The sequence below is a fragment of the Cylas formicarius genome, unplaced genomic scaffold (assembly GCF_029955315.1).
Source record: "Cylas formicarius isolate icCylForm1 unplaced genomic scaffold, icCylForm1.1 PGA_scaffold_2__14_contigs__length_35257938, whole genome shotgun sequence".
Taxonomy (NCBI): domain Eukaryota; kingdom Metazoa; phylum Arthropoda; class Insecta; order Coleoptera; family Brentidae; genus Cylas; species Cylas formicarius.
The window spans coordinates 14,306,081-14,332,021 of record NW_026844319.1 but is presented as its reverse complement, the minus strand read 5'-3'; the positions used below and the strand labels follow the sequence as shown (position 1 = coordinate 14,332,021).

General features: G+C 33.0%; 1 protein-coding gene across 10 annotated transcripts in view; it reads left to right on the top strand.

Annotated features, from left to right (window-relative positions):
• LOC132697680 (potassium voltage-gated channel protein Shaker) overlaps window positions 1–25,941 on the top strand; it is a 293,335-nt gene that overhangs the window by 179,440 nt on the left and 87,954 nt on the right. Inside the window, exons 1-2 of one of the 10 annotated variants that reach the window (XM_060663232.1) lie at window positions 5,630–5,856; window positions 22,591–22,817. The exons of 4 other annotated variants lie outside the window; for them this stretch is intronic. In XM_060663232.1, coding sequence (XP_060519215.1) covers window positions 22,765–22,817 — 53 coding nt within the window. In that variant the 5' untranslated portion in view covers window positions 5,630–5,856; window positions 22,591–22,764. Of the gene's footprint in view, window positions 1–5,629; window positions 5,929–5,970; window positions 6,111–22,579; window positions 22,818–25,941 lie in introns of those variants that run through there. 5 more of the 10 variants (XM_060663228.1, XM_060663231.1, XM_060663227.1 and 2 more) reach the window with 5 other exon arrangements.

The following is a 25,941-nucleotide window of genomic DNA, read 5'->3' as shown; positions in this document are numbered from 1 at the left end:
TAGCCATATTAATCATGTGCTTGTACTGCATAACAAAACGATTTAAGTTCATAAATAGGTCATTTATGTGTATAACCACACCTTCTCTCGGGGCTATAGTTAGCCCACAATTTGCATTTACCGTTTTATCCGTAAAATTATTTAGTCGTTTAGCGACTCATAGCTAAAAACAAGGGTGCTAACTTTTAAATAAAGCGGGCATAAAAATTATGACAACACATAAAAGGGAAGCACATTTTCCTGAAGTTTATTTTGTATGAAATAGATCGATAATAGAGAACTACAAAAATGATGTTATATGTTTAGCATAGTTAGTGGCCAATATCCAAAACCAACATTTTCCGAAATGGCGACCATCAAAGTTAGGGAAAAAGTGTTTTTCACATTAAAAGAAAAAATCGCTAAACTTGGGCCAGTTACAACTTTGGTCATGAGTATAGTTATATACTTCAAAAATTTGAATAACAAATTAGTATTTAGGTATTGAATTTATGACCTGTATCTAAGACACCGAGTTATACTCACCATGCCGTTACAAAGAACTGAAAAATTTCGATGTTCTTTTACATATAATTTTGTAATTTTGTTCAACTTTATAAATCTCAAATCAAAATTACTTGCTCCATGCAAAACTTTTAGTTTCTACTTAAAAACGCATTTAAGTTTTCCTAGGCAGAATAACCAAAGTATAAAAATTAAGTGTAAAATTGATGTTATAATAAGGTTCTTTTTTGACAATAATTTGGCTAGAAAACAAGGGCTGTTTCTCAGAAGATACTTCAGTCAAACCTTTATAAATAGATATTTACAGATATCCTCAATAAAAAACGAGTGCATCATCTTTGCTTTAAAAAAAATCCTATGTTAGGGTTTTTGCCCCTTTGAACCAGTGTGCGGCGGTAGTAATGCCGTCTGCTTGTCGCAGATAGAAATCGATTGGGCACAGGCGTATAATTTATCGTCCACCATAATTACCGTTGTAGTGAGGGCCCAGTTTCAATGGCCTTTTCCAGCGAAATTCGCTAAATAAGGACGTTGTAAATATGGCGAATATTGGCTCGAGACTTTTACCGGCATAGCGTGCGATGCAAATTCGGTTGTCAGGAACTCGTCGGTTGCTGGTGTTGTCGATGAATAGTTTTTTTTCCGAAGCGTTTGGTATCTGCAAATGTGAGCCAAAAAATAAATCTGGCGGTGCATGTGTACTTCGCTAAAACTGTAGCGGTGGAACTTTTTCGCTTCTCGCACGCACCATGACATCAAATCGGGTTTCGCAAGAAGGACATCAAACAGCCCACCCATGAGAAATGCAGATGATATTGGTTGCTGGAGGGTAAGTTTTCGACGTAACTATTTTTTTCAAGCCGTCAGGGAAGTGAATTTTTCGGACCTAATATTGGACCATTGAATAGCAGTTTACATGAAAATGACATCAGAGTCCTATAATAACAAATTTTTCAAGGCACTCGTTTATTAAACACTCGTGACTCACCACACTTGTTGCATAGTTCTACGACCTTAGTTTTGGGTACATTTTGGCAAAACAACACGAATACATTCACTCACATGACAGTCAGACATGACAAACATCAAAATTCAAACCTTGCGGTAAAATCTTCGAAGACATCCGATATTTTACAGAAGGAAGTAGAAAAAAGCTTTTTGCTACTTTTTTCTCTAAAATGTACAATTACACACCGATCTAGAGTGCATTGCTAGCTAATCGGGGTGCTGTTGTGGTTAAAGTTCATCTCATGTTTCCAAAGGGTACATTAAGGATTCTGTTTGAAATAAAATTTATATAGCTGACAAAATTCCAAAGTAGGCAGTTCAAAGACAGATATTTTATCACAAACTCAATATAATTTAAGCACAAAAATCTCGCATTAACAACGAGTGTTGAAATACTTTGCTTACAAATATGTAATATATAAAAATAAATAATACTAAACTTGCTATTAAACGTACAGCGTGGTCCACGTAAGATGATGAGAAACGGTAAAATCTACAAAAAAGTGTCAAAATTTCTTGTATTGACTTTTTACGTATATGATTTTTGTGTATACGGAATGTTTAGATATTTTGTTATTTTAAATAGAACACCGTGTATATGGTTACACGTTAGGAGAGTACGTTTCAAAACAAGGTCAACGATATATAATAGTTGGGACATGTGGGATTAACGTAAACTGTCATAGCCGAAGCTGATTTAAACATTTTTCAAATTTTATATAGGTCTCATAAAAGATTGAAGTTCGTGCTGCCAAATCTGAGTAAAGAAAAGTTTTAAGTGAGCAACATGCTACAATGCTGCAACTTTTCTAAAATGTTTAACTTGTTTTAAATATCGACAAATTTTGTTTTTGATATTTTATTGAATTGAACTTTGAATTAGGAGTAATGTAATATTTTTTGTCCTCGCTTACTTCATTTTTTCATAAAGTAAAAGAATCTTAGAATTGTGGAATATTTCAAAAACTATTGATTTTCGGCGTGAAGTAAGAAAATTTGTTTAGAATTGCTTAGCAAGTCCAGAAAATTGAAAATGGATGATCCATTCAAAATAGAAAATTTGAGGTTATATTCAGTAAACCCGGAAACGCAATTCAATTGTTTTTATGCTGCAAATGTTTACATTATTCTACTCTATCAACATTTATATTATTTGTATTTAAATTGAGCAATATAGGTCTAAAATAACCATTTCCTTCTACTCACTTACCAACATACTGATGGAACAATTTTTTGTGGCCAAAAATCAAAAACAGAAAACTGTTTTTTTTTGAGGTTTTAGACCTTGTTTATTATAGTTCTAAAAACAAGTTTAATACTGCTCAATTTATAAATAAAATAATTTTAATGTACTCAGGTTATGATGATGGTCAATGATTCCAAAATGTGGCATCATCGTGACATTTTCATCACATAAAAATGTGCTTTGCTGGCATAACGCGAAATAATCTTTAGTCCTTTGTTGAGTATATATAGATATATAAAGATATAAAAAATAACTTCGCTATGACAAGTTTTCCTCTCTCTGGTTTTCCATTAAAAATAACCAAAGTTTGTACCTGGCTTGAAAAAATAAAAAACATGTCCTTAATAGTCAGTACACGAAACAATTGCATTTAGCTTTTTTTGTAGATTTTATCATTTCTCAGATCGGATCATGGATCATCTTACATTGGACGTTGTAAATTTTACAATAATCATAGTATTAATTTCATACGTTGCTACATAACTAAATATGCATATATTCAAAGTTTTTTAGTAAGACACACAACCTAAAAAATCGCCCTCTATAATCAAAAGACAAGTTATCGAAAAGGGTCGATCAATTTTTTATAAATCGCGTGCTCATTAGAATCAACTTGACATGCTGGCGAAATTATGAAACCTCACAGAAACCGATAGGATCCCGCAAGACTTTCCAACTTAATTAAAATGATTGAAAGAACCCAAAAAACTAACTAGTCGCGTAAATTGAAAGTCGCACAGAACAGGAACAATGTCGATTTGAATAAATCGAGGCCGTGATCAAGATAGCTTAAATGTGTGGCGGGAAAATTTAACTTTATAAGTAGGTAACACGCGAGTTCTTTTTCTTTAAGTGCATGTAATTACAATAAAGGACTCGAGTGAATTGCCGACACGTAAATAACGTAGGTTTAAGCCATTTAATATCTCATTTCTGTGGTGAACGGCGGTTGAAGTGGAACACCAAAAATAGCAATAGTTATACAGTTTTTTCTTTTTAAATTATAAATATCGTAATATCGTGTAATGGTTCGACCAGAACTTATTAGGAGTTTATGATTTGTAATTTCGTTCAATAGATAAAATTTGTTGATTAAACATCTCACTTTGAACAAATATATAAGATACGAATATTCCATTTTAAATATATGCCTACTAGAACTCCAATATTATCGCGCTGTGTCAAGCATTCAGCAGAATTGTCCCACAAAATCAGGTTCCCCCGCCTTAGAGAAAAACGAATATAGTATGTTTTCTGAATCTTAGAGTGTAGTTCAGAAGAATCTGATTAGTTTTTTAATCCCAATTTACCTTATTTCTTACGCTATCCTATGAGAAAACGACAAGAATATCATCAGCACGCCAAGGCCCAACTGTATATTGATATTTATGTTAGAGACAGATGGCGAATTCGGCCCGTGGCTGATATATATAAATATAAATATATATAAATATAAATGGATCTGAATAACATGGATTACACATCTCGAAATGTCTATATATGCCAGAGGCCGATGTAGAACAAAAGCGATTAATTTAATAATGTTTTAGAATAAATTAGAGGGTTAACTTTTAATGTGACATTTATTCTCCATTAAAACAACTTAAACGAAAAACTGATAAACTCAAACGATGTTCTGGTTAGTTTCAAGTCTCAGTTACTGAAACTCTTAACACTATTGCAGATATCTTACAATCTGAACAGTATCCCGTGCACATGGGCAAAAAGTACATTATATAAAAATCAGTTGGGCTAAAAGATGCCTTAAGACTGCATCAAATAAACTAATCAGAATTGCTGAAAACAGTCATGAAACCGGACATCAAATCTTATTCGACCAAATCAAGAACCTTGCATTGTAATCAATTCAGCTACCAAGGAAAAATCCGAAAATCCATAGCCCCCTAAACAGTATATAAGCAGGTATAGTCCGACACAACGATAAACAGTCATGACTGTAATAACGATCTTAACGTTTTTATCTATAAAATATATATTTTGTCTATAAAAAATATACATTCTGTTGTACTGAGTACTGTATAATTGTAATTATATAAAAAAAAAATTGCGCCACCACTATTATTTGTGGTTTTAGGTTGTTCCAACTTTCTGCTACAAGCACATGATTAAGACATCCTCTCCGACTGATATCTGGTAACAATTCTCACTGAAATTTAATTACATCAATTACGTACTCGGACATTATTGCGTCTAACTTTTTTTTTAATTCGGCCCATATAATATGTATAGGATTCAAATCGCAGTGATAAGGGGTATATTGCCGGATTGTTTTGTGACTTCGTCTACTTGTCATGTCCTGATGGTAATCTAATGAGCGGTCTTTAATGTTTTTTTGTTGATAGTAGCAAAGTTTTTGGCAGTGGCAAAGTGTTACGAGCCACAGGAACATGCAAAATGCACTTCGATGAAGAATTTTGCCATGGTGTCATGGGCGTCGAACCAAGTGTAATTTGTATATCCGCTTTTTATCGGTTTTATCGGCAAGTGATAACCATTTAACGTGTGCTGAATTGTACAGAATAGAATGCACCAGATGCAGGAGGAATATTGTATGGTGATTGTTCATAGAGCTGTTTCAATTGAAACATTGTACCAAGTGCATAGGGTTCCTATCCCATATAGCCTCCTGATGGGGTTGTCGTCGTTAGAACATTAACGCGCGCTGTTAACTTGATACTCGCACATATTTTGGCTATTCGGGGGCGGCAAAACAATAACACATTCATGTCGCATCACCTGGGCCACGCGGTCGATCGGGGCTGATCGTCTATCGTCGGCCACGCGATCACCACCTACTACAACTACCCCCATCGGAAAGTAGTCACTGCATTATGTCGTCGGCCGCGGAATTAGCCCATCACGCGTTGTTCTTTTGTCGGTAGCGGACGGCCGCTTTCGCTATACACCGCCTACTTCAGGTGCGAAAATATTCGGATAATCACGGACTCCGTGAACGGGTTCTTATAGTGTCGCGAGTGCCTTTTTTTTTTTGGTATTTTCGCTGTTGGTATTTCGGATTACGGTCGTATCGATTGTTTCGGCGCGGAAAAATGGTGGAAGTAAATGAGTAAACGGCGGTATGAAAAGAATTGATCCTGGTCGATGCTCGCTCGGCTGGTCTTTTCTATTATTGATGTGTGTGTCGCGGGGTAACACTCGTTTCACTACCTAATAAAAACATTTTGGCACAACAATTATAACGAAGCGACATTTTATTATTGTTAATTTCAATTTTTAAATGTTGTTATACAGGGCGCATGTGGGCGAAATATCGGCCGAAAATCCAGCGTCCATAATTAGAATATAGAAAATTGGTAAAATGTGGATAAAGGTAGATAATGAATTCAATGAATGAAGCATTTTCTTTAAAATTTTGCACTTATTCACTTTTACTTCACTCAATAGCGTAATCTGTAATGGACCGCGAAGACATTTCATTAATAGTAATATAAAATACTGGAAATATAAAAAAATGCTACAATGTGTTTAAATCGAACCATAATTAAACTCCACATTTTCAATTCTTGTTTCTGTGATATTTAATATTTCAATTCGGCTTCGATAAGAATATCACCAAAATTTAATTATTTAATCGATAAATAAATCTTACTAATACCTGGTGTCCCAGTAAGGGCAACCAAGTACAGTATTGGGGAAACTGATAGGAAGGGGCAGTTTATTTCCGTGGTCTGCCACATCTCCAGACCTTACTGTAATGGACTACCTTTGAGGTAGAATAAAATATATGGTTTATCAAACTTACCATATTAGCCCTGAAAATATGGTTGATCGTGTTCAAAATGTTGTAGCCTTTATACAGCAGTATTAAATACACGAGCAGGATAAATTCCTGAATAGAAAATGACAGGAGGCACTTTGAATTTGATTCAATCGATTTTCTTCTGCTTTATTGCGTTAGTTAAAGATACGAATGCGGTTTTCACTGGGTTCCTGGGCTCTTGTTTGGCTCTAATGACGTAAAAAAATTCATATCGTCGCATTTAGCTTCTTCTAAATTTTTTTTTTTGCCATCATGTCGGAAAATGCCTTCTGGTAGCAATCATCTCACGTTTAATAGCCTAGGAAAAGCCCTTTTCAACTACTCCAAGTTTATTAAAATCCATTAAGAAATTTTGGAGTTATCATATATTTATTTCTGTAAATATTGGAGGGAACCTCTCTTTTTCTCTCGATTTAGATTTTTTTTTCTAATTTTTAGGAACATCCGTTTCCCCAATACCGTACCCCATTGCCCTTACAGGAATACCCAATGTTTCTAATAGCAGAGCTAAAACTACTTATTTAAGCTAATTATTTTCTGCTTCAATGAGGGACATATTGGTGAAAGATAAAGACCTGAGTCATGAGTTCTCGCATTTTTCTTTAGTAGGAGAATTCTTTTGGTATAGTTGATATTTTTCGTCTTTCCGGATCTTTCCAATATATTCTTAGCAAATGCATGGAATATTGTAAACCAGTGTTTCAATTGGAAATTTGTCTTTGATGGATCGAAAATATTGAGAGATTTTTCGAAATGTGGTAAACATTGTATTTCTTAAGAACTCTGATATGGTCAACAAGTGGGAGGTTGCCCATTTTCTTTGGAAAGTTGTGGTAAAGTGTATTTTGTGATGGATGCTTGATATCTAATGTGGAAATTATTAGAGAGAAGAGCAGACGTCAAGGTGTTTTAATTCTGGGTTCAGTGACTTTGATAACCGATGATTACCCAAGAATATCTAAGAAATTAGTTTCTAATTCAATGGTAAGGTTAGAGTGTATTAAAGTTAATTGGTTAAGAAAATCTTGGAGGCATTCTTGGCCATGAGCCAATATATAATAATAAGTCAATTAATATCGTTTGAAAGTAAAAATGCGAGAAAATGACAACTTCTTATTTAAAATTCTGTACTGTATTAAATTAAAATTTTTTACACTACTATACATATTCTATATAGATTTCTTGAATTTACTTGTCACTACGCGGAGAGCCCCGCAGTTTTCAGAATTTTTATAATTATTATTGAAAAAGATTGATTTTTAACGTAACTCGTAATAAAATCACCCCACTTACATAAAATGTCAACTTTGAACTGACACAATTCTAAAAATATTCAGAATATAATATATATAAATTATAACAGCCAGATCCCCAGGTAATTAAACGCTATTGGGGTTCTTCTGAAATTCTCAAGTTGGTAGTTCTGATTTTTGACAGAGATTTCTCTCCCTGGGAATTCATTATTTTAAGGGAGACTTAAGAATAGTCTGTTTTTTCGAATAAGTAGCTATCCTAACTTGCTTCTTTTTCAAAATACTGGTTGTCAAAGCTTTTTTTAATTAATTATTGTAAAACGATTTAGCGAATTTTGGCAAGACTTGGTACGCTTTTTTGTCGTCATTAGAGTCTTAGAGGCGATCTATCTTTATGGATAAAATCGTCCTACGCTATTGATTTTTTGTATATTTAGATTTTCAGATCAAACAATAATATATTGTTTTATAAAAATTATTGCACACACTTTTTTCTATTAAACGGCGTTGGGGTTGAGTAAAAAAGAGGATTGTTGTATTCAAAATGTTTCTTGATATATTAACAATTTAGGCGTAAGTTTCAATTGACGCTTGCGCACAGTGAATGGCCTATTAGAAGTATCTGGATCAAGCGGAGGTGCTCCATCGTTCAAAAATGTTTTCAAGTATACAGTGCTGCCGCTTCTATGTAAATGTAGCGACATCTTTTCTGTTTCAAAAATACGTGCGGGAGTTCTAAAAACACGGTTTATACGGGGGATGCCATTTAACCTAAGCAAGATGTTGCCATGTTTACATAGTAGCGGCAACACTGTATACTTGAAATTATTTAGATAGAGCACCTCCTCTTACATCACCCTGTACAATTTACAGGTACTTCTAATAGGCCATCCACTGTGGGGCACCCGGTTTATGCAAATATATAACCGATTTGTATAATAAATAATACAATTGTCCAGCAATTTTCATCAAACAAATAAAATGAAAATGTTATTTAACCGTAACATATTAAACGGTTACATTAAAATCTTCTTAAAGAAATTTAAAAGTACTGGCTATTAGATGCACTGATAAAATTGAGAACTTTTGGAATGGACCGCGTACGTTAAGATTTTCGTTTTTAGTAGGACCAGAGACACGCGCAAAGTGATTATTGTAGCCGGAAGTCGAAAATGCCACCGCAAAACGCTAAAAATTACATACCGTTAGCGCAAAAGTTAAATATATACGTACGCTATAATAAAACATCCGAACTCATTTGCATCGCAACCTCGATCGCAAACGCTATCGGGCGAATCTACGTTGGCCACGGAAACGGAACGGCATATCCACAGTTCTGTTCCAATGGTTAAAGTGAAACAATTATGATAACCTTGTGACGAACGCGATCGATAAAATTGTCAGTAGGTTTTGGATTGTACCGGGTGCCCCTTTTATTATTGATCCTTGAACCTATGGATATATAATCAAGGAGGGAAAAGTATTGGTCGTTAAGACTTGGGATGAAGAAAGAAATTTATGACCAAAGCGACCAAGAGAAAATGTTGGAAATTATTTTTAAACTTCTAGAATGGCCGCCAGGAGGCGTAATCGCATTATTGAATTTTATGTCCCTTATTTCGAAAAATAATTTTGATCTATATCTTAAGGGAGTGTGTTGGGAAGTGTTCGAGCATTTTCGGAGTTGTTGAAAAGAGCTTTTCCTATACTATTAACTCAGCAGATTGATTTAGATGGCTTGCATCGCAACTATATCACATGAGGGTCAATCACGTTAGTGAAAACCTACCTGATAGCTATCATTCTTAAATCAAAATTTAGAAAAATATATAATGGTTTACTGTGAAAATACCAACATTATATTTATTATGTCAATAATAAATCCTCATTGAATGTTATAGATTATTGCCCATCTGCCCATTCGAAATTTTTAAAATCCAACTGTACTTTGGAAAGCAAAATAGCAAAAATGATAATGGCGGTGTTTAAGTGTCAGTAATATTAATATTGCAGCTATGGTATTTTGGTGACCTTTTCCGTTTGAAGTGAGAAGTGTTTGATATGTTTCGTATTTATTTTCAAAATCTATGCGATGGAGCATCCTTCATTAAGATGTGTTTTGACTATATTATTGTTTCTTATTATTGCAATATATTGTATTTTCAAATTCATTCATCATTATTGACATTTTAAAAATCAACAATTATAAAAATGGGGTGTTTCTATTTACATCCTTTAACGATTTTTTCTATAAAATTTGTAATATTAGTTTTTGATCAGTCTGAATTTTTTTATTTTTAAACTATCAACCCAGATCACTAAAGGGGAAATTAACCTCAAATGTATAACAAAGGCTTTTTATGTATATTAGTTATATAGTAAGTTAATATACAGGGCATTCTATTTAAAATAAGAAAATCTTTTGCCGTGAAGTCCAGGGCAACCAAGCCGGTATCAAAACAAAATAGACTCTTTTTAACGTTAAAAATTCAATATGGCGTACTCAAAAGATCATGGTCGCTGAAATACGAAACAGTGAGTTTCGTTAAGTCGGCATATTGTTATCCAATGATACTAGCAATGAAAATTGCTATTAAGTGTTATATTTTAGGTTATTGTGTGTGGCCATCTTGTCGACCTTCCATCCGGTAATTTGTTAATGTAATACATTTGATGAATTGAATTGAGAGGAATAATTTGAAAGACATTTACGGAAAACATGACATACTAATATGATTGTTCTGAAAATATGGCTGCTTGGGTCTTTGGACTTGTTCAATCGATATAAAATGTTTTCAATAAAGCAATGTTGTCAGTCTTATTGAAAAGCAGCAGCGAAATTGATATTTTATATAGGGCAAACTAATTACATTATCGCATTTTTGAATTAGTTACCATCCACCATCAATGGCGAAAGATTACTCTTTGTATTTTTGTTAATATTGAGGGGTTTGTCTTTAAAATAATTTGAAATTGTGAAAACTATTTTATGTATTTAAGAATACAAACAGAAAAAAATCAAAGAAATCAGAAACTTTTAAGCATAACAAACTGTCGGTAACTAGCATAAACAATTTGATATTTGATTACCCCGTGCGTAATAATAGACAAAATGAGTACAACCTCCTCGATCCGCGGATCTAGACACAACAAAATTGGCAAATCTTGGCAACTGACTCTGCATTAATCCATTAGATATATTTATTTGCCATTCTTTGAACCAGTTTTCTGATTGTAGCTGATTGTAGATATAAAGTAAAAGTCTAGGTATTTAACACAACACAAAGTCTCAATAAACGTCTCAATTTATGTAGCTTAATTATAAGACACTTACTGAAGAGATTTGAACATAAAAAAAAATCATAGAAAGTTATAAGATACCGATACCTCGATAGAAAAAATAAAAATCTCGAAAAATTATTCATCGAGAAAAGAGAAATAAATAGGGCTCCAACTGTAGAGGTTGATATTCGAAAAATTAGTTTTTTTTTGTATCTTCATTCTATTAATGTCTTCGAATGTGTTGAATGGGTTCTGCTAATCGTAGTCAGTATAAGTGAGCTTCTTCTACGCTATAGGAGGGGATTACATTTCTTGGTATTTTGTCCACATATGGCTGCTAGCGTTACTGTATTTGCTATGAGCGCACGATTGCATGCACTTCCGCTTGGAATATGCTGATATATGTACTTAGACCGATCTTCATCTTCACCTTTGTTCGCCACATATGACCTTGAAAACACCTTCATTGGTCTTGGAACCATCCATGTATGTCTTATGTCAGCTTCAGAATACTATAGTTCAATCTCAAGGAAAATAGGAAATCTCAAGGAGGTCGCCCATGGCCGCTGTAGGTGGTGCTATACAGGGTGTCCCACTGATGGGCAAACTATAACAGCATATTCTAGGATATATATCGAGGAATGCCCCCTAACGGAGCCACACTCCCTTAAATGAATGGTTCTGAAAATGTTTTTTTATTAATACTTCCGAAACAGATTAAGAGAAAATTTTGAAATTTTAACGTTTTTGAACTTTTGATTAGGTAACAAAAACTGCAATAACTTTTTTTGGGATCAATTTTCGACTCTTTTGTTATAAAATCGGAAAATTTGTGTTCAGTTACCTTACCATACTTGATTGATGTTGAAAGAATGGACTCCATAAAACTTTCAATTAAGTTCTGAAGAAGCCAACAGGACGATTGGCAAAACATCATCAACAACCGATGCAGAACAGAACCCAAAAGCAAGGATATGTGCCATTATCTAAAAGTACACAATTTAAGACCTGGAAACTTTCCAAATAGTTTAGAATTTCCGCCAGTTATCAAGATATTTTTGACTAAATTTTATAGTCTGACAAGAACACTGTGATGAATCAAGAATTTTGCGATCATGGTGCAGTTCAATGGGTGATGAAAATTAGGAGAGCGGAAACATAGACCGATGGAGACGGCTGCGAAGTTTGTAAAGATAAAACTTATACAATAAAATCTTCAAAAACTTACACTGAAATTTTCCAGGCCATTAATATGACAGTTGTACCTAGGAGACCAAACTACTGATCCATACTCCAACTTAGACCGGAAGTATGAGTAATATGATATTTTTATCACTTCTGTATTTTCAAGCTCTCTGGTGCAACGTACTATAGATCCATAGTTTTTTGAGGCTTCTGCCAGTACCTTATTAACATGAGGAAGAAAGGATAATGCTTTTTACAAAAGTTCTGGATTCCTCCTGCGTCGGTTTTTGCTTAGTTGAAATTGCTGACGTTTCGCCACTCATCCTGTTGGCTTCTTCAGAGCTTGACTGAAACTGTTTCAGTCAAGTCAAGTCAGTCAAGAAAGTTTCAGTCAAGCTCTGAAGAAACCAACAGGATGATTGGCGAAACGTCAGCAATTTCGACTAAGCAAAAACCGACGCAGGAGGAATCCAGAAGTTTTGTAAAAAACATTACAATAGCCTGTGGAAGTTTCTTTGAAAAATTAAGAAAGGATAATTTCGAGTCGAATATTACTCCCAATTTACAAAAAATGTTAGAGCGGGAAAGAATTTTATCAAAAAGATGATAGTCATATTTCACAGCTGCAGTCATGCTGGTAAAAGAGATTACATTACATTTGGCTGTATTAAGTTGCAAGTTATTATTTAGCTCCAAACTACGGTGGAGAGTAACACCGGATTAAAAAAATGTATCAAAAAATTGGTCCTTACCAATGTCATTAATGAAAATGTTCAATAGTAATGGCCCCAATATTGATTCATTGAAAGTGTGACCATAGAGACAGACGTAGTGAGTGCGGTTAGACAAGTATGAAGAAAACAAAATAACAAGCAATTCTGAAAATCCAAAGGCACGAAGCTGAGGAATTGAGAGATATATGAGAACTTTCATCAATACCCTCAGAAACATAATTGTTAAATTAGTAATGGTGGATCTTCTTTTGAAAACATTTTTTATAGGAGCCTTAATTTCAGATTTTATTTTCTACCTAATGCATTTAAAATTTTGCAATTCTAAGGGACCGCCTGTACTTCTCAACCTTTTGTGACATCCAGCTTTCTTTTTTATATTGTATATTTTATTTGAATGATACAAGGGAGGATACTTATTATTAGTTGACTTTCCAAAATGAGGAACACATATTTTAATAATTTTATACAGTTTATCATAAAACAAGCAGGCAGAACCAACATCCGATTCATGGTGAAGAAATGATTTCATGTTTAAAAATATATCGTACGTGAACACAAAGTTATTTTTTTTTAATTATATTGTTTTTATATTTTACATTTAAGGAATGAGGAAATTGAAGTGACAGAAGAATTGCAGGTTACTTACCACGTGCATATATATGGTGTTAGTATTTAAAAATGACGGCTTTATTATATTTTTTCGACCATTTGAATGCTGAATAGTAGTAGAGTAGAATCGAATTAGCAAAGTCGTAGCGGGTCGTTTATGTTCACCATACTCATTAACTCATCCCATCTGAAATAACAAATACGATTTAGTGTTGTTATTGCACTCTCGCAGTGGCACTAGAAATATTGTTATCAAATACAAATGGACCGGAAATACTTTATGTCTCGTGACGTATACTATCCACGTCGAAAAACGAACTTCTCTGTTATTACGCCAACGTTCAAGACTCGACGTAATCAAAATTGATAGTCAAGAGGTGTGTCTGAGAGCCATTTCGCAAATTGCTATCTTCGGGGGTGTCGGAACACTTGCACTCTCTTAATTTATTAGCCTGCGAGCAGTTCGATATTAGCCCTTTCATCGATCCGCATGTTTTAAAGAGATAAATCTTCATCCCTTTATCAGCCTGACATCCACTATTTAAGAAAACCTTCGCATTATCAAAAAAAAAAAAAACAAAAAACAAAATTCGAAATAGCAGGTGAAGCGCTGAATAGGCATAGTTTCGTAAGATTCGTAATTTTCCGTGGAAAACTAACGGTCTCTCTTTGGCAAGACCTATAAGGCGGCACGTTGTTAAGGTTTTTACGTCATAACGGTAAAACAAATGGTTTCAAAAATTGCTGAATATATTTTTTTCTTTCTGACACTCCTAATCCAAGCAGAGTCAAGTCCATGGACAACCAAGGACGCATGTATGAACCAAATGTAGCACCCTAAAAGCATTGCGAAGTGCTATTGTCTTTTTTACTTCAAACATGTTTAAACCTAGTGAAGAGTTTTCTACTAAATGGGAAAACAAGACAAGTTTGCTTAGTATTCACGCAAAAAGCAAAAAGCCTTCAACCCTCCACAGTGTCATCCTCGAAATTTTGTTTAATCGGAATGAGGGTCAAGTGACCCTTCAAAAAATTTAGAAAATCATGGAGCTTCAAAGTGACAACTATGTATTTGGTGAAAGTCAAAAATCGTTCTTTAAATCAGTCACATAAATACTCAAACTTCTCAACTACCGTTGTAGAGTTATGAAAAATTCGATTCTTTTTCGTTAAATAGTTGTTGCTCTATCTCTTAAAGAAAGGTGGTGGGGGAACAATCTCGACAATAAATGTCAATAACTTCAGAATAGGTTCTAGGGTATCAACGCGGCCCTGAGCATATTGATTCATATTGCTCCTAGAGGGCGTTTTCCCAACACAATTACAAATAACATTTGTAATAATATAATTGAGATCTTTGCGTTTTATTGCAAGATTGTGATCTTGAAAAGTTTTAACAGTTAGATTTTCAATGTTTTGGAAATAGACATGAATCATATCAAACACTTCTAGAAGCGAAAGTGGCGTTTTTTACAAATAAGGCCACCCAAAATACACTATAATATTGATGGTATTGATTGAGACTTAAGCACCATCATTATACTTTTTGCTATTTTGTTTTCCAAAGCACATTTGGATTTTAAAAATTTCTAACTTCATGTGGACCGCAATATTCAATCATCATCACAATAATCAATCATATAAATTTCTATACAGTGAAAGGCTAAAAAATCGAACAAATTCATTTAAAAATCAGGTATTGGATTTTTTTCTGGCGCTGTTTCTACAGTAAACAGAAAATATACAGAGTGGGTCAAAAAGCAGATGTCGATATCAAGTTTCTTCTTTTCAATGGGACACAATTGTTTTAAATCCATTTTGAATTTTGTGCCAAATTTCACCCATAATTCACGCAGTATATCCTTAACCTATATTTATTTTTACTAGCAAAAAATGAAGTAAATAATATAGTAAAGAAAGCGAATATGGCGTATCCAACTCAGAGAATTGAAATTTGATTTTTTATTGGATATGGAGACAAAACGAGAACTCAAAAAGACGTTTTTAATTTGGTTAACGAAAATATACAGAAAGGCCTATGGCAAGACTTACATTGAGCAAAATGAGACGAAAATTATAGAAACAGGACATCTAAAATAAATTATTTCATTTGGTGAAATTGTCCACCATTAATTTCTTGGCAATATCGGCTTAAAACCCTTCCAAAACATTTTTATTTCCTATCTAATTATAAATAATAAATCATCAAAATTTTGTGGTTTTCTCTTATCCCCTTGAAACCAATTTTGTCTATCTATAGCATATCAGACTGATTTGTATTCAGGAAAGAAATAGCGAGACTCGGAATTAAGTCAGTTTGAAGAAATTGTGAATATCGAGCTCCAGATTTTGATCAAAGAAATAAGTCCCAATAATTTTGTTATTCAAAATCACTGCATTAACATTTATTATTTTTGTAGATGTTGTGTATAATATTTATTTTTTTTATTTTTATAATTGTTGTAGATAAAAGTTGCAGATTTTGCAAAAAGTTTCTCCATAGTAAAAATGCTAAACGGTTATTAATTTGCCAAGACGATAATGGCGCAATATGACAGAATGAAACCAACATACAAAAGTTTTTCAGTTTGTTTAATCTCTAAAAATGTAACAAATTTAATCAAAAACATTTAGACATTTGTTCAAAAATATCCAGATGGAAAAAAACCTGCAAGAAACAAAATCGTTTTAAGCGACTTCTATAAAAAAAATATATTTGATAAAAAATATATATATATATTTTTTGAAAAATAGTTTTTTTTCTGAATGTTGAAAGTAATAAACTTGCTTTTTACTTTTTTTTATCCTTTATAAGTCTTTCCTCTATTATATAGCTTTTTCTTTTTGGAAAACGTTTTATAAAATAAATAAAAAATGCTCCTTAGATCCTTAGATTATAAGGAAACCAACCAGAAACACAGGGTGCTCGGAAATTGAGTTCGGAAAGTTGGAGGAAAGATTCAACGTGGTAAAATAGTGGTAGTAAGTCATGTAACAAAAATTTGAAACCATAATATTTTCCGAGTTATATCTTTTCAAAATTCTTTTTTTTTAATTTTATTTTTAACGCAGTGGACTAATTCTCAACTGAATAAGCTGGTATTTTACACACAGCCCTGATTTGATCCGTCACTGGAGGGCACTTTACCTAGAACATTTTTTTTATTTCCCCAGAATCACAAATTCTCAAAAATTGTTACTCTTGTTTTGTGTCGATGATGATGTTGAGTGTCGTTTTGCCATAAATCCATTTTTTTATTCTCGACCCTAATACCCCGCACTTCTAATTTAAGTGAAAAAATGGCATAAGTCAATGTAATAACATGTTTAATTTAAGTAAAAAATTATTAACAATAATCGGGAATTAAACAGTAAACAATGCCAATTCCAATTGATTTCCGTTCATTTCTAAACATTTTCTTATACATTTTAAAATTTGCTGTCGAACACGATAACATACGCCTAACCTATTTCTAATGATTGCGCAACCGTTTATTATTTTTTGTCGTCGATCATTGATATCTGTTAATGGTGTTTCATAAACTAAAGACTTTAAGTGCACCCAAAAAAAGAAGTTCATCTGTCTGCATTGCAAGGGTACATCTTCCAGCAAAAGTTGGTAGTTCCTCTTGGAGAAATAAATGACATTTAAAATTACTCTCAATTGCTCATCACCCTCATACAGTGCTTGAACCCTTTGAGCATGAAAAGGTCAAAGATTATTTTTATGCAAAACTGCTCAAACTGTAGAGCAAGCAATTCTTTCCTGAGCAGCAAGTTTTCTCGTAATCGTTGACGGGTCAGCCTCCACAATTTGAAGTATTCGTTCTTCTCTTCCAGCGGTTCTTTTACACCTTGGTCTCCATTCATTCATATTATCAGGTTTGAATGATCCTCTTTGACGAAGTCTTCTATGTTGACGAATGTCTTAGCAGATGGAACGTTTCTATTGGCATAAACCTCGACACAAAGCCGTCGTGATTAATCTGCATTTCCATTTGCTCTTCCGTAGTAAACATTTAGTATTTGAATATTCCTGATGGACCCATCACAGTAGCAATTGGATAGTAAGCTCTTTTGATAGAAACTAACGTTTAACTTCAAAAATTATTTAAAACAAGGAAGTTGTTACTTGCTCACAAAAATGCAAACAGGTTCTGCAAAAACGTATCATCCTGCAATAAACGAGAAACCCTGCAGATAAGGCTTAATTTTTATTCTGTTTTTTTTTTCTTTTTTACGAGTATTCAGCGAGGAAACCGACCAACATTAAGTGATACTAATATCAGAACAAACCTATTATCTAATTTTAGCCTTTATATTTACCACGACCTGTGAAGTTTATCAATATAAATAAACTCAGCGGACACTCACTGCGTCGTAAAAGGAGTATACTATTGCATAGCAGTTAACCCTTTAAGGGCGAATCGATAATCGGCGTCTGGGGTGAGGATAATTAGCTCAAAGCGACCGATCGATCTGATTAGTAATTAAAGTCATTAATCTTGCGAAACGGTTGTTCTGATATACAGTACGCGCTCAACGGCCTATGCATTGATACGTCCCTTTTTGTCGTTGAGTTATTGAGGCGAGGACTCTCGCAATTTAAACGATTTGTTCCGTCCGACATGTTTTATTGCTCGAAAATCAACCTGGGCGGTCCCGAAAGGTCATAAATATATTATTCCGCAATTTTTTGTATACATGGGTTATCATAATTAAAAACCTGGACAAATCAGAGTAGATATGCCTAAAGATTGACAGAACGCTTCTAAGTCTCAGAAGGACCCATCCTTTATTTTTTATATTTTTAGATGAGTCCACTAGTTCTACTGTGAGTATATGTCCCATCAGATTTTTAATGTTTTTAATGATTTTGATTTTTAATGTATGAGCAATGGTCACAATCTTTTAGTAAGATTTGATTGTCACATAACCTAAGAAAATAAGAAAGACTAACAGAACGAAATGAACATCGCACTACTTAAAAACAACAAAATCAAAGGAAACATTGTAAACCACACAAGAGAAACATTAAATCTTGTATGAAAGGAAACCATAAAAACAAAGATAAGATCAACTATATAAAGGACTATAGAATTAAAAAAAAATGAATCGCTAAAAATGAGGATCACAATATTCGTAAATAAAGTTAGAATTGGTAATATTCCAAAAAATTTGTTAACTCCTGTGTTCGTTAATGCTTAAAATTTTTTTAAAAATAATTCAGTATCGAATATACCCAAAATCTGAACACGATATGGGTGACGAACAATTTGGTTTTAGAAATTCTTTATAATCCTTTTAATTCTATTACAGAAATATCGAGACCAATCGTTCAACATTCTATGTTTTTGATTTGATTTCTTGAAGCAAAAAGGCCTAGACTTGAACAATATGAAAATTATTAGATATTTTTATGGAAAATAAAAAAATTGTTATAGCGGGGTATTTTAACATAGATACGCTTAGAGAAAATGAACACAAATTAAACTTAATTTCATTAATTTCTTCATTTAACTTTTTGCCTACGGTTTTTGAAAACACAAGGGTAACGTCACATATAGCAAGCTGTATTGACAACATCTTTGTGAATTGTGAATGCGGAAACACTCTAGTATTTGACGCTTTCATTTCTGATCATACTGCTCAGAAAATTACATTACCTTTAGAGAATTTTAAACAACATACGGCTCATTTTAAAAGAATCTTTTCAGAAAAAAAATAACCAAACTTTTATAAACTGTCTAAAAAAACAAAAGTGGGAAGATGTAATTATGACAGAAACAGATGATGTCAATCATGAGTGGAACTCTTTTATGAATCTTTTCTCTACACCGTTTGATCAATGCTTTCCTAAAAAAGCAATAGGAAACGCTAGTGGTGTAAAATCATATAAAGATAATGATGAGATTAAATAATGTAAATGAAAACTAGATATCTTGTTAGTTATGGCTAGACAAAGTGCTCGATATAAGCAAGAACATAGAGTTGTTAAGCGAAAATATGATAATCTTTTGTAAACGGAACGATCTCAGGCATATGACATTAAGCTAAAGTTTTCTGATAATAAAACCAAATGCATGTGGTCAATATGCAATGAGATTTTGGGTAAAAACAGTTGTATGAGTGGGGATCTAAATCAAATTTCAAATGATTTTAATGAATATCTGTTGAACGTTGTAAATGAATTATTGAAGAAAGGCCTTTTCCCAATAAAATTCCCCTAAATTCACAGTCCATGTTTTAACACCGGTAACACCAGATGAAATCTGTCATTTTGCTGGACAAATATAATAAAATAATAAAAATAAACATATTAGTGGAATAGACGAGATTCCAACCAGTATAATGAAAATTTCTGTCCTGTATGTTCGTAAAGTGTTGTGTCTTTTAATTAATGAATCCTTTGAAAATGGCGTTGTAACAGACCAACTTAAAACAGCTTTAATAAAACCGCTCTATAAAAAGGGAAGTCCAGAAATAATTACCAATTACAGACCAATTAGCCTTTTGCCTGGGTTTTCTAAAATATTTCAGATGGCTATTTGCAAAGCACTCTTAGAGTTTTTTAATAAATATAAAATGTTCAACAATCATCAGCATGGTTATGTAGCTAATAAATCAACAGAATCCGCAATATTTCAATTTATAAAAACAATTTTAAAAACTTTGAGTGCGAAAGAATAGCTTTAGGTACGTGCTTAGATCTTTCTAGAGCATACGACTGTATAGACTGCATAGCTATTGCTCAAAAACTTGGATTGAAAATATTAGTAATATAAATAGCACTAAATTCTTAGGTTTACAAATTGACGAATTTCTCGATTGGTCTAAACATATTGATTATCTGATAAATAAGTTTAATTTAATTTCTTATGGAATTAGAGTCGTTGCAAATTATATGAATAAGCAAACTTTAAAAATTATGTACTTTGCAAACTTTCAGTCGCGCATGAGGTATGGAATTATCTTTTGGGGGGTAGTGGTCAACTACCGTGGTTCAAAAGAGGACTCTTCGCACTGTCAAAAAAATGCAATTTAGGGAGAGCTGTAGAGGGGTGTTCAAGGCTGAAGGTATGATGATGAAGCATTGATATTCTTTTTTAAAAATCGAAAGGACTTCGAACTACAGATATTTCATAGATGTAATACCAGAACCCTAAATGTAAATTACACTATTCACTGTTTAACGTTAACTGAAAGGAGTCCTTATTACATGTGCATTACCAAATGAGGCAAAAAGAATTGCAAATCTAACAATCTTTAAATACACAATAAAAAAAGTTATTTATAGAGTTAGAGCCTTACTCCATAGAAGATTTTTTCTGTAATATTTAAATAATTGTTTAATTAATACGATGTAATTGAAATTTATAACAATATCTAGTGCTTTTTCATTTTTTGACGCGGATTTCCTTTGTGTTTGGTATATTATTTTTAGGTAATGTATTTATGGCACAATGTGAAATAAAGTTGATTATTATTATTATTATTATTATTATTATTATTATTATTGAAAACCTGTATTGGAATCAAAAATGGATGGGGAACAATGAGGGCGGTCGCATCTTCAACAATGTAAATTATGCCGACGATATGGCTGTATTAGCTGATAGCTCAGCTTCGCTGCAAGAAGTACTAAAAATACAAGAAGGGACATCGGCCAACAAACACATAATTAAATAAGGAAGTGATACAAGTAGCGAAATTGCGAAATGCGAAAGCGAAAGTGTTGGATTACTGTAGATTTGAACCAGAATGTCGAGGTTAATGTCAGAATCGAACAGGCTCAAAATAAAGCAATTCTTTTGTAACGTAGAATTAACACCAAACATATCGTATGGTTAAATTCTACATTTAATCTGTATTCTTACATGGAATGGAATTCTAAACCCTGAAAATCACATTGATCCTTTGAAATGTGGTTTATGCGTCCTATGCTGAAAATATTTGTATTACTGTGCTTCCAAGAATAATTAAGAAAAGGAAATTGACACGCTTTGGGCATATTTTATGAAATGATAAATACTAACCACTAAATTGTTAAAGGTAAAATTGAAGATAGGCAGGAGGATGTCTTGGATGAAAAGTATACGAGAATGGACTAGGATCAACATTCAGACACTTGTCAGAACAGCAAAAAGAATAGAAGAATTTGCTGTAGCTAACAAAAATAGATAAATGAATCAAGAAGAAGAAAACAGGGTTCTCAGCGACCTGAAATCTTGGAAAACCTGGAAAAGTCTAGGTATTCCTAATAAATCAGGGGAAGTCATTAATTTGTTTGAAATTTTTTAAGTTTTTAAATTTTTTCTTTTGTGGATGGATTCCTGATCTAAAATCGCTTGATTATCGTTAGGGCAGGAAATCTCCCATTTTTGATACTACTCTCTATCTCTTTTTTGTACAAATTGGCACAAAATCAGCTCATTTCATTTGGAAAAGGGGTTGGATTGTGATAAAAATAACCTTTAACAAACTGAGATTTGTTGGAAGAAGTCAGTAAAACACTTTCAACGTTTTTGCCCTTTATTGCGCCATCTACAAGATGTACAATAACTTGACATAAGAGTTCACTGGTTTTGAAACTTAGATTATTTTCAAACATTCAACGAGTATTCGTTGCATGTTTGAAAATATAGCTTATTATGTTTCAAAATATAGCTTATTAGTAGAAAAGATTAAGTTGAGGAATAGCTCGTTTTCGGTAATTTCATTTGGTGTAATTAAATTATTATTGCTTTAAGGTTTAAATCATACTTTTTGAAAATGTCTTTCTACTTACTACTTAGTAGAGCATGTAAGATAGGATAAAAATTTATAATACCCTTTACAACTTTTCATATGGATGTAGATTTTAGATTAAAAAGCAACGATTGGTAAACCTGTAAATATATTCGTCAATATCTCTTTAAAAATCTTAAATATCCCCACCACACACATCAAAATATAGACCATCCCAAGGCAGACCGACTACGAGATATATGTTATTAACTCGGGACACTTGATAGTTGTAAATAAAGAGTGATGTCTACTAGCTGGAAAGTCAGATGATTGCAAAAACACTGCTGGCTTGGCCGGTATGCATAAGAGTGGTAATGGAGAACGAGACGTGCTGTTTCATTCTTCGTAACATAGATGGCAGCGGTAGCGGGCCTATATGGACTGGGAGATGAACCCCGCTTTCCTAGGTAAGAAGATGAAGTCATTTTGAACTTAAATTATATATTTATCCTTGTTTAACTTCATCAAAATCATAGTAAGATACCAAGCATTAAGATTCCTTTATAACCTTCAATGTTGCAATTTACATGCTTTACTTTGCTTTACACTATTTTCGTCTAGCGTCAGCTTTTGTCAAGTTGGTGTTGTCACTGGGAACCTGGGAGAATATTTGACTAGTAGTCGTTTTATTTGTATGAGTTGTAGTTTGCCTAGTTTCTTTACAGTCTTCAGTCACTTTTGCTAAGATTCAATAACATCATAAACTTTTTCGGGAGATGAAATTGACAGACAACATATATGTGTTGTGTTTGTAGAAAACCCCAAAAGTTTTAAGCTGATCTGTTTTAGTAAAATATTCTCTAAACTTATTCATTTTTCTAAACATTACTGACTCAAATTGGGATAAAAATTAAAAAGTATTGTTATAAAAGCTAAGATTTCTTATAAACTTCTTATAAATATCGGTTATCCTATAATAAGGATAGTTAGGAGTTGCTCTAACCTCTTCACCTGCTGTGAAATATTGCAGTCAAAACACAAGCGTTTCAAAAAGTTTTACTTTTGGGATGTGTGAAGTGAAGTGAAGTATTAAAGTTGTTTTTTTTTGTTATTTTTTATATTTACAAATATTTTGGATTCCGCTATCAAAATAAGTTTTTATTTCAATAAGGTTTGTATAGGTCTTAAAAACTGAAATACGTAATTAATCGGAAACTGAAGTTTACAATACAACCTTTAAATTGTCCACCCTGTTAAATATAGCAAAAAGCGAGAAAGATACGTTGATCAAACCATTTACTCGGTTTCATTATTGCCTCTTTTAAGAGGACGTTTCTTCGAGTCATTTTAAAAGTTCGTTAAGCGTTCGAATTATGAGGTCGAAACGTAATCAGTCTATTTTCAAAAATTCTCGCCTACCATGACAGAACAAATTCTGAAAATAGATTGCCGTTAACAACAGACTTGACAAATTACTGCGAAACACATTCGTCCCCGTTTTCATTTTTTTTACCACTTCTGTCGGTAGACTTTCAAAAACAAGTTTCTATATTTTAAATCTGGTAATCTTTCCATGCCCAAAGCAAAATTGTTATTATACATAACAAAAATGAGCAATTTAACCTCCACTATTAAAATCGAAGGACAAATAATCAAACCAACACCAAAATAACATGGATACACCCTCATGCATTTCGGGGAGCGGGTAAATGATAATGCTCACAGTTAAACGGATTTTGGGTTTGCAGCTTAAAAAAAGGTACGAAAATGGTCCAGCAGGAATGCAGAAAACAAAATTATTGGTGGCTTACATTAACATAATTAAGTGGTCTATTACTTTATTTGTAAGCTGAAAGGTTTTATCTTTTATCTAGTAATTAAGCTAGGGCGAGCCAGGTCTTACATTTACTTACAAATCGTGTACATATTTTTTTGTCGTCTTTTAGAAAATTCTCATATTCTTCCATTTTTAGACAGTACCATCCATTTTTTTAGAAAATTATTCCGAAAAACAGGGCCGTACGAAGGATTTTTCTCTTGAATTTACATGGTTGTATAAAAGTAATAAAAATTTGAAATAAAAAATGCAAGTCATAGCTGTGATCCATGCCGAGATGTGTTTACTACTGTTTAGTAATTATAATATCGAGAGGCTTACCATATCTATTCTAAAAAAACAATCAGCTCTGATTATCATCAGATCAGGCAAAAACAACGCAACAGTGGAGTAAAGGTTGACTTATTGATTAGTTGATTATTTTATTACTCGGACCTTGAAGACTACTTGCCAGTGCAGGTTCGGAAGAAGACACCGTAACATAGGAAGCACTGTGCCTAAACATGAGCCACATTAGTATTGACTTGTTTCTGGAGTTACGAAATTCTCGAGAGCTTTTGGATTTCTTGTAATTGTTTGATTTTAGACAAAAATATAAATACCACTCAACATTATTCCTAAAGTTAATACTGTTCTAATAGTATTCACCTCACAATGACATTTAATGCTGTACGTTTTAAGGTAGTTGTAGATGTTAAGTATTTTTGGTATAGAAGTGCCTATTTTTATATTGAAGTTTGAGAAGAACTTTATATTATCAGGAGAGAGATTTGCAATAAATTGTAGCTTACCATATTTTATATTTTCCAGAATAGCTATTCTATATTACAAGGTCGCTTCAAATTCCAATAATGTAGGATAACATATTCTAAAAATTATATTTTGCTTTCGTAAAGAAGCAGTTTCGACAGTTATTATTAACTTAAAATGTTAGAGAAATTATATTCAAAAAATGTTATTGGTGTCAAATTATCCCGAATTTACCAAATAACACTAATTTATGATCTAAGGTTCCATGACATTACTTACTGGGACACTCGGTTTTCCACAAAACCGTGAATTTGAGTTACTCGTTTCTGTATATTTTTATTCAACATAATTTACAATAGTAACATGAAATTCGGGATGTTTGCGCAATTGTATGAACTTTTTGGAAAACTAACAATAATGTTGAAGATTATTAAATAAGAAATAAATAAAGAAAGAAAGAAAAAATAAGAATTTTTTGCAAAAATTTTAAGACACTGGACCATTTTGTTTTTCTATTTTGTTCAGAAAGAAGCACGTTTTTGCAATAAAAAACTGGTTTTTTGAATAAGTAATAAATATATAGAAACTAAGTGAATTCAGGGAAATAGAACTAAATTTCTCTTCTTGACAAATAATATAATGTTTAACATACCCGCAGGTAACTACTCCATCTTAAATCGGAACCTAGTGTTTAAGTGCTTAATAACGCAGAGTAAACAAATGTTGGTTCCACTTGTTGTTTATAAGTATATTTAAAGTACAGGGCACACTCAGTTCTATATTGTTACTACCCCAGTGTGCGTCGGGATTTCCTTCCTCCCATGCAGGGATCCGATCCTGCTGGCGCGATTCCATTCACTTTGGAGGTGAAACAAGTCATTCATGCAACTACTACTGCTTCCTGTAGCAGGAACCGTGACGCACTAGCCTAGTTCTCCAATAATTGACAGCGACGTTGTCACATTGCCTCCTTCACGAGTAGATTCGTCGATCCGAGTACAATT